This window comes from Amaranthus tricolor, chromosome 7 (genome assembly GCF_026212465.1).
Source record: "Amaranthus tricolor cultivar Red isolate AtriRed21 chromosome 7, ASM2621246v1, whole genome shotgun sequence".
Lineage (NCBI taxonomy): Eukaryota > Viridiplantae > Streptophyta > Magnoliopsida > Caryophyllales > Amaranthaceae > Amaranthus > Amaranthus tricolor.
The window spans coordinates 14,457,577-14,467,150 of NC_080053.1; the positions used below are offsets into that span (position 1 = coordinate 14,457,577).

General features: G+C 29.7%; 1 protein-coding gene across 1 annotated transcript in view; it reads right to left on the bottom strand.

Moving 5' to 3' along the window:
• LOC130817962 (NAC transcription factor 32-like) overlaps positions 1 to 1,585 on the bottom strand; it is a 10,098-nt gene extending 8,513 nt beyond the window's left edge. Inside the window, exons 1-2 of the mRNA XM_057683952.1 lie at positions 1,140 to 1,585; positions 1 to 206 (exon numbers count right to left, since the gene is read on the bottom strand). The exon at positions 1 to 206 is cut by the window's left edge and continues 69 nt beyond it. Coding sequence (XP_057539935.1) covers positions 1 to 206; positions 1,140 to 1,305 — 372 coding nt within the window. The 5' untranslated portion in view covers positions 1,306 to 1,585. The remainder of the gene's footprint in view (positions 207 to 1,139) is intronic.
• Positions 1,586 to 9,574: the final 7,989 nt, after the last annotated feature.

Below are 9,574 nucleotides of genomic sequence, written 5' to 3' on the forward strand. Positions count from 1 at the left end.
AGTCTTAATACCGTTTGGAGCTTTTCCAGCATAAAATACCAAAGCTTTTTTGATACCAAGTGTCTTCGGTTTTCCTATCGCTTTATCCGCTCCGGTTGCCTTCCAATACCCGCCTCCAGCTGCCCGGTTCGGTCTTGACCCGTTTGGATATTTCCTATCTCTTGGAGAAAAGAAATACCACTCTTTCTCACCATATAATGCCATCCCTGTTATGTTTACAAAATTATCAATACTTGTATTATTTTATGGCATTGAATTACCACCAAACTAAAGGTTTTTAATTTATTAATTTAAGTTAATTTATATCAATTTTAATTTAATTTAATTACTTAATTTTTAGATATTTTTTTATAAAAAATTAAAATGAATCGACCTTGAAAATTATTATGCATCTTTCAATACTCCCTCCTATTTATTATTTTAGGGTCATTTTTTTATTTGGTTAATTCATTAAGTCTAATTTTTATTTTTCCATTATCTTTTAACCTTTTACCATTACTATAATAATACAACAACACAAATAACATATAAATATCAATATCCTTTAAGAAATAAGTGAGTTTTCCACCACTTTTAAATGGTCCAACATCCTTTCTAATTTTTGGCACAAAAAGAAAATATGGCTAATCAATGATTAGAAGGGAGTACTTTATAAAATATAAAATTCATTTGTAAAAAATATATTACAATTTTATTCAAACTTTTACATTCAAAAAGAAAATATAAATTTCTGATCAGCTTAAGGTGTTAACGCCCATGGTATATTATATATTGTAACAGAATCAAGATAATATTAGTATAGGTGGGAGGAACAATGAACCAAATCTCACCACAATTAATTATGTTTATAGTTTTTTAATTTTAGTAGAGTTTTTGATCAATCAATAAAATGAGTTTGAGTCGTAGCTTAAACAGAACCGGATCTAGCTTACTCATAAATTTATGAGGCGGGTATTAAATATTTTAATTGGATGAAGTCTTTATCTAATCTAATTGAATTATGAGAAAAAGAATCTTTTATAAAGCAAAATTGAATCGAAAAAACTTAAGTATACGTTTATAGGAAAATCATACTGAATTAAATGGTATTTAATTTAATAGAAATAAGAAAAAAAAAAAGGAAAGGAAAAATGAAATACCAGGAAGTTGCCAAGGATCAAACTTATAAAGATCAATATCAGCAATAATAGGAACAGAGATAGGTTGAGAATCACACTTGCGACATAAATAATGAACCACTAATTCTTCATCGGTTGGATGGAATCTAAATCCTGCTGGTAATACCAATTCTTCACTACTCATCATATTTTGTTTGACTCTGACTCTTGTTTCAATCTTCAATCAAAGATTAATCAAATCTTTTTTGTTTTCTTTCAATTTCTTCTCAGAATCTGTGTTGCTGTTCTGGGTTTGCTTCGATTCTTTGCTAATTGTTCCAAAGATGAAGCTGCTTGCTCAAACTACGACCCTTTGGGTACAAGTTCACATTTGTTTATGTAGAGAGATTTAAAAGCTGGGTTTTTGTTTTTTTTTTCTTTTTTATTTGCACGTGTTTGGAGCACTAAAACTTGAAATTTTGAAAAGTAGACACTACAAAATTATTGATATGTTGTTACTGGTGATGGCCACGTTCCGGATTGGGGGTTTCGTTCCGATTCTATTTGGTTCCGGTTCTATTTGGAACCTGATTCGAACGTTTTCGGTTTCGATTTCTCTTTCGGGCGGTTCTAAACGATTCCTTGGGATTCATGATGTGGTTTTGGCGGTTCTAACTCCCAGGTCGAGCGGGTTGGACCATCGGTCCATTCTTATTTTTCTTTTAAATATAATATAAAAATACTATAATAATGCGGACGAATCTTTGATGATTACTTGATTATTAGCGTAATTCATTGCTTGTCATCGTTATTAAAATATTTACTAAAAAGAAGGAAAAAAATAAATTAATAAGAAATGATAAAGATGATTAATAAAAAAAGAGGGAGAAAATGAACTTGAATCTAGTATCCCGAAGGAATTTTGAGCAACCTACGTATCCCGAAAGAATCAAAGCCCACGTGGTTCTTTGTAATACCTTTTATTTGTAGTTTTTGAATGTTGATTGATCGTTGTCCAATATTGATGATCTTATTCGTCTTCGTCATCATCATCTTGTTGGTTAGATGCTTCCACTGACTCTCTCCTCCTGACGATGATGCACATGTATTCATCATCATCCATGGATCATCATCGTCTTGATAATCATCGTTCTTGAGTCCATGTGTTTGGAGCTCCGCTTGATCCCAATCTTTCTTCCAAACACATATTTGAATAGTATGTGGAGCAAGACGAGATCTCTTTTCATCTAGAACTCTTCTACCTGCATTAAAAGTAGACTCCAACGCAATAGTAGAAGCAGGAATTGTAAGGATATCCTTTGCAATTCTCGATAATATGGGAAATTTTATTGATTTTTCTTTCCACCATTCTAAAATATTATAACTACCTTGTTCAATTTCAACGTGATCTTTAAGATAATTATCTAGTTTTAAATATGAAGCAGAGAGTGAGGAAGAAGATGGTCCTACAAAACTATCATCTTGGCTTATTATGTTAGCATGGGATTATAATAAGTAGGACGTGCCGAGACGCTAGCACGCCTAGACGTATCGTGACTTGGGTTATATACACTAGAATAGTGATTATAAAGTTCTGCTAAAAGCTTTTTACAATTTTCAACATAATTATGTACATCAGTAGGTGGGTGATCTAATGATTGGTAGTAAAATCCAATTAATTTAGTAAGGTTTTCTGTCTTAAAATATGGGTCTAAAATTGTCGCAATTCCATAAATAAAAGGAAAATCAGTAAATACGTCTTCCACTTTTCCATCATATCTGCAAGAATCGGCTTTAAAAATATATTATTATCATTATGCGTATGTTTAAGAAGATGATAAATAATAGTAATATATTCACTTATTACTAAGTGGACGTTTGGTTCGTAAACATATGAAAAAATCTTAGTTATGTGGACATACGCTTCTAATACTTTCTGTACGCCTATAGCTAGTTCCCACGTTTCATCACTTATACGGCTATCTATACACTCAATATACAATTATGTTGACCGGGCGATAAGCAATTGCCTTTTTTAATAAATCATGGATTGAGCCCCAATGTGTAGGAGTATCTAATGGCCAATATACTTTTTTTAGTTGATAATGGTCACATAATTGCTTATATCTTCTCTTTACCTATCCTAATCTAAGCCACTTCACTATGTCTATGAGCACAAAAACGTACGTGTAATAATCTACCTCTAAGGATAAAACTAAAAGCAGGTTCGTTATACAAAAGTTTGATGCATTTATTGTTGGCGGTTGCATTATTGGTAGAACAACAAAATAACTTATTTAACAAGCTCCATTCTTTACATATCTCTATTAATCTATATTTTATGCTATCACCCGTATGTCTTTCTAGCATTAACTCAAAAGCAATTATTCTTTTTTGAATAAACCAATTATGATCTATCCAATGTGTTATTATATACATATAAGGTTCTAAATGTGGGGAAGCAAACCAAATATCAGTTGTTATGCTAACCCTGCCATTAAAAGATTTAAACATTTCTACTAATTCATAGCGCTTTGATTCATATAATTTTATTGTGCGTCGTTTAAGAGTGTTCCTAGGGTTTACTCTATATTGTGGTTGCAAAGTTTTTCTAGTGTAATACTCGCATGCCTTACTTTTACCATGGTTAAATGGCGACTCATCACAAATTACATATTTAGAAAATTCATCAATCATTTCATTACGATTATATTTAAAAGGCATATCTCCGCCGGCGATGTCCATTGTCCACTGTCGGCTTCCACTTGTGGTCCCCTTGCCGCTTGCTGCATGAGTTTCTTTTGCGATTCCATGCTTCTTTGCCAAATGTTTGTTGAAAGATCCCATACCACCACCTAACATGTATTCACAAAATACAATAAATGAATTTTTAATACGTTCTTGATTTACAAATATAAATATTATGTGTAAAAACTTAAAAAGTATTTACCTTTGCTAAAATTGTATGAAACTAAGGGCTTTACCCCTTGAATTTCACAAATTTGACAAGTGCATAAGAAAACATCTGAATTTTCGGTGGGTTGTTTTCTAAAATACGATCACACATGTGAAACAGCTCTATACCACCAGGAGGTGGTATTGCTGGAAAAGGTTATCTTACTGGTTCATCTTCATCTAAATTTAAATATAAAGACATACTCAAATACCACAATATATAAATAAATAATAATTTAAAATTTAATCAATTTATAGAATAAAATTATAAAACTAACCGATACTTTGGAAATTGACTCGTTTACCACAAGCTTGTCTTTGTTGTTGTTGTTGTTGTTGTTGTTGTGGTACTTCATGTGATGTCGTTGATGACTGTCGAGATCTAAGTATGTCGATAGGGATCATTGGTTCCTCTTCTTCTTCTTCTTCAATTTGTATTTCTCTTTCCACTTCTTCTGCATAATCGTATAATTCTAGGTCGTACCCTTTTGGATAATTTAGTTCATAATTACTAACCGAAGGTGTTGTTGATACCGACGGAGTTGAAGTGACCTTTCTTTTGGAGCTAGAACCTCCCAATGATTTTGCCACTTAAGTAACTTTTTTAATGGTTTTTTTCAAAAAACGAAGACATGATAATATTGAATAATAATGTAATTGAGAAATAAATAAATAATTACAAGACTAATCATATAATTAAGAAATAATTAAAAGACTAATTATATAATTAAGAGAATAATTGCGTAATTAAATAGAGAGAGCAGGAGAAGAGTTCACTTGGGAATGAAAAGATTGAAAGTGCGGAGTATATAAAAAAAAATCCCAACAGCTAGTAACGGCTATTTTTTGACTGATTCCAAAGAACCGCTGGGCCAAGTGAACCGCACGGTTCCGGTTCCGTTGGGCCGGGTGAACTGTTCCGGTCCGGTTCCCGGTTCTGAGGCGGTTCCTTGGAATCAGTTCGGACCGGGTGAACCGGCCCGCGGTTCTTTGGTCCGGCTTTCGCGGTTTTTCCAGTGGTTTTACGGTTCCGTAGTTCGGGCCAGTTTGAAACCTGTCGCAAACGGTTTCGGTTCCAGACGATTTTCAAGCGGTTCGAAACCGATATCACTAGTTGTTACTAGCTAGTTTACTAGTTGTTCGAACAAGTTGCATTACGACTAGTAACGAAAGACGGACTTAAAATTCTAACTTTACTGAAAATCAAGCCTGTAATTAATTATTTTACATGTAGAATTAGCTTTTACTTTTAGCTTCTCTATTTTTTATTATGTATAATTATTAGTTTTCTTGAGCGATAATTCTTAATTATATTTTGTAGCCATTCTATCCCTTAAGATTTATAATATTTTTTGTTTTGATGGGGCTATGAAACTCCAAATACTTTCTAAATCTATAGGTCCTGCACAGGTTATTTACAACTTCAGTTCTACAACTCTTTGGTAAACTAATATTCCCTTTAACTCAAATAAGTGTTCAATTTTATTTTTTGATATTTTTAATTGAAAATTTTTACTTTATTCTTAATCTAAATATTAAAATATAGACATGTGGAATCTCAATTAATTCATATCTAAGAAATTTTATTAATATTAATTTTTTATTTTATTTTATACACAATTAGAGATATATTTAGGCTTCATTTAATAGATTCAATAGAGTGTTAAAACAAATAAGACAGCTGATATGAATTAAAAATCTTAATAATCATTATTAATTCTATATCTTTATTTTAAATTTCAAGGATTTTTCCATTATATTCAAGATGTTTAATCATAAAGGGCCACTTATTTATTAATGAGCGTCAATTATTAGTTATATTAGTTTATATATTTTGCTATCATTTAATTACTTGTTTTTAAGCACCAAAATTTTAAAAAATGTTAAATAATCAAGGTATTGCAAATCATACAATATATTAAAGGAGTTGAATAATTCCAAATGGTAGTCTCTCATTAAATGATGATTTTACAAAAACTCTATTGGCTACTTATTTTGAGGTGTTTCAATGAATATCAACTAATTTATGATTATATAATAAATATTAGATGTTAATCTAGAAAAATCTATGTAAAAAATTTAAACAAGAAACTTGTAGAACATGTTTCTAGAATATTGTAGTAAAAATCTTAGGAAAAATCTAGAATTAGCAACCTAGAATAATCTCAAGAATTATCTAGATATGAATATAATATGCTAGAAAGTGTATAACACTCTAAGCTTAGCTAGAATAGCCTAGAAACTAGGAGCTTGCAATACCAAGGCTATAAATAGCCACTTCTTGTACTTTGAAAAAGCAAATAATGTAAGCTATATTCACTTAACAATTCAAAAATATTGTTCAACTCATCTTTACTCCTCCCCTAACTTGCAACAATAACCCACTAACTTCCGCATATTAATTCTAACAATAAACTTACTCTTTTGAAAAAATTCTCTTGCAAACTTAATTTAAAATTGCCTTTGTAAGGTAGTTAGAGAATCTTTCATAATTAAATATCTTTCTCATTATTAGAATCATATTATATACTAAAAGAGCTGAAAAATTCCAAATGACAGTCTCTCATTAAATGATGATTTTAAAAAACTCTATTGACTACATATGTTGATGTGTTTTAATGAATATCAATTAATTTATGACAATATAATAAACTTACTCCCTTTAAAATTCTCTTGCAAGCTTAATTTAAAATTGCTCTTGTAAGGTAGAAAGAGAATCTTCGTAATTAAATAGCTTTCTCATCATTGGAATTATATACTAATTATTTTCATTTTCTACCTTTTTAATTCTTTTCATAATTAAATATCTATACACTTATAACCCGTACATTATACGGGTATATATACTAGTAACTGTAAATTTTGTGTCGCTTCTTATTCACCCTTTTTTATGAGTTATGGTTGCAGTACATAAAAGAAAATAACAAAAATAAATATAAACATAAATGAATAAGATAAATATATAAATGAGATTAAAATTTTTTTTGTCTTTGATGATAATAAAGGAATGTGAAACTATATGTACGAAGATAAGTATATATAACAAATTCTTTTAGACAAACGAACTTAAAAACACGGAAATTTTGTTGGAAAAAAAAGTATTTATAATAATTGACTATGTTTCTCTAGTCTGTTTTTTGAATGGAATGCGAGTATGAATTGTCATCCAGACTGTTTTCAAACGACATACTTCCTCTAATTTACTATTAATGTCTCATTTACTTTATGCACTAACTTATTCAATTCTTAATATCTCTAATTGTTTATAACTAAAAATTATAGAAAGTTGATAAGTATAATCCTTGCATTGAGACGAATCAAACAAGATCCCACTTGACTATGTTTTAACTTATGGATTAATAATAAAATACAAATTAAAATTGAGAGATGATTAGTATCCAAAAAGCAAACGGAACATTAGTGCAAATTGGAAGGAGTATTAAATTTATGATGATAATGTTTTTTTTCGAGAGAAACATTAGTTATATGAGGATGATGATATAATAAATTTATAAGAGTTTTGACTTCAATCAATATCCTTTTACACTATTACATTCATAAAAAGTATTAGAATTATTTTAATTTACAATGATAAAAATAAATCTAGTAATGGACCGTATAAATTATATAAAAAAGGTTACATTTATAATAAAAGGAATTTCGAAAATAAAATGTATTTTTTCTTAAAGAATTATTTTTTATTATATCCATTTTAAATACTTAAAAGTTATAATTAATAGTAATATATTAAATAAATTAAAAGTAAAAATAAAAAATTAAGTTACAAAGAAAAGGATTTTGTCGTAAATAGCAAAAACATCCAAAACCCTGAAATATGCTCCGAATACAATGCATATCGACCGCAGAGCCGACTTACTTAGGTGACAAGCACTCAGCTGACCGCAGCCAAGACACGTATTGACTAACCAATCATAAAAGTCCACGTGTAAACATTTGTCTGTCTTACAATTCAGTGATTTTGTCACTGCTTCCGTCACGCGAAGATCTAGGACTACTTGTATTTTTTATGGCGGGCTTAAACAACCAAGTAATTTGTGAAACTTGGTTTCAAAACTCTGTCCAACAAAACAATTTAATTATGATTAAATGTGGTATCTTATTTCTAAACTACTACTTTTTCCGTTTCATAATATTCTCTATATTTTAATAATAACACTCATTATCTTCATATTTGTTTCAGCAATCTTGACTCATGCATAAGAACTAATACACATTTTGTTCTTGTTTTATTCTTCTAAAAACCTAATTTTTTAATATATACTTTTCATAATTGTTTTTTTAATAATAATAAAAATATATAATATCAAAACACAAATTGAATATATGTGTAAAAAGAACGTAGTAAAAATTCTCAAATAAAGTATATATGTTATTACATGTGTCTAAGAAAATTGAAAAATGAATTATGACAATACAAGATGTCATAATTGTGTTCTCCAAAAAATAATTAAATTTGCTTTTTCGATTCCAATAATGACTTTGAGTTGGGTATTAATATTGTTATGTAATTTTATTGAATCGAGTATTTATGAGGAAATTTTTTAGTTGAAATAACCTTAAAATATAACAAATAGTTGAATTCTTCAACAAAGAAATGCACAAGAGAGTATGTAATTCTGATTAGTGACTCGATTTTCAAGACGCAATATGTGATTTTTTATGTTGACTCAGGTTTGAGCATTTTAAACTAATGATATGAAACAAAGTGAAAAAGCTGAAAATTCATTCATAATATTGAAATGTAATTATTTTTAAATTGATCCCAATTTACATTTTCGCCCACAACTCAAAATGATCAGGGCAGGCACTGCTGAAAGAGTTATGAAAAAGTTTGGTTGACCCTTTGCCCGTTTGGTCTACGACTCCATGAATACTTTCATCTTTTAACAATCACCACTCAAAAGCAACTAAGTGGGATATATAAATAAATAATGTAAATATGAGTGTTTGTCTGTCGGTACTTCTTATCTATCTTTATTGATATCTTTGGTTATACTTATGTAAACCAAGCTTATTTGGTGTAGGTAGTACGTACTTGGTAGATATTTGATTTTACAACTTAAGTTATAGATACTTTCTTTTTGATTTTTACTATTTGTAATATTAGTAAAATATAATTTGAAACTATTAATTTACTTTTTTTGGGAGTAAGTGAAAAATGTGAAATTTTTTCGTAATTTACTTGATATGGTAGCACAATGTAAATTATAAATATTTTTCTTTGTGATAGGATTATTTGTTATCGGTTTTTAAGTCGTTGTCGTCATTATTATTATACGCAATGTATCTCACCCATAGAAAACTATGTTCAAGGTCTGGGGAGGGAAAGACGGCGGCAACTCATACCTATAGAGAAGAGCACGACCAAAGAGTCCCTCTACTCGAGAAAGAATAGGATCAGTCAACGACTAGGGTCAAGGGAGGCTGAAGCTGACTCCGCAGGTTTGCATTGTATCGCCCAAGCGTGACCCTTAAATATATAAAGATAAATACAATGCAAA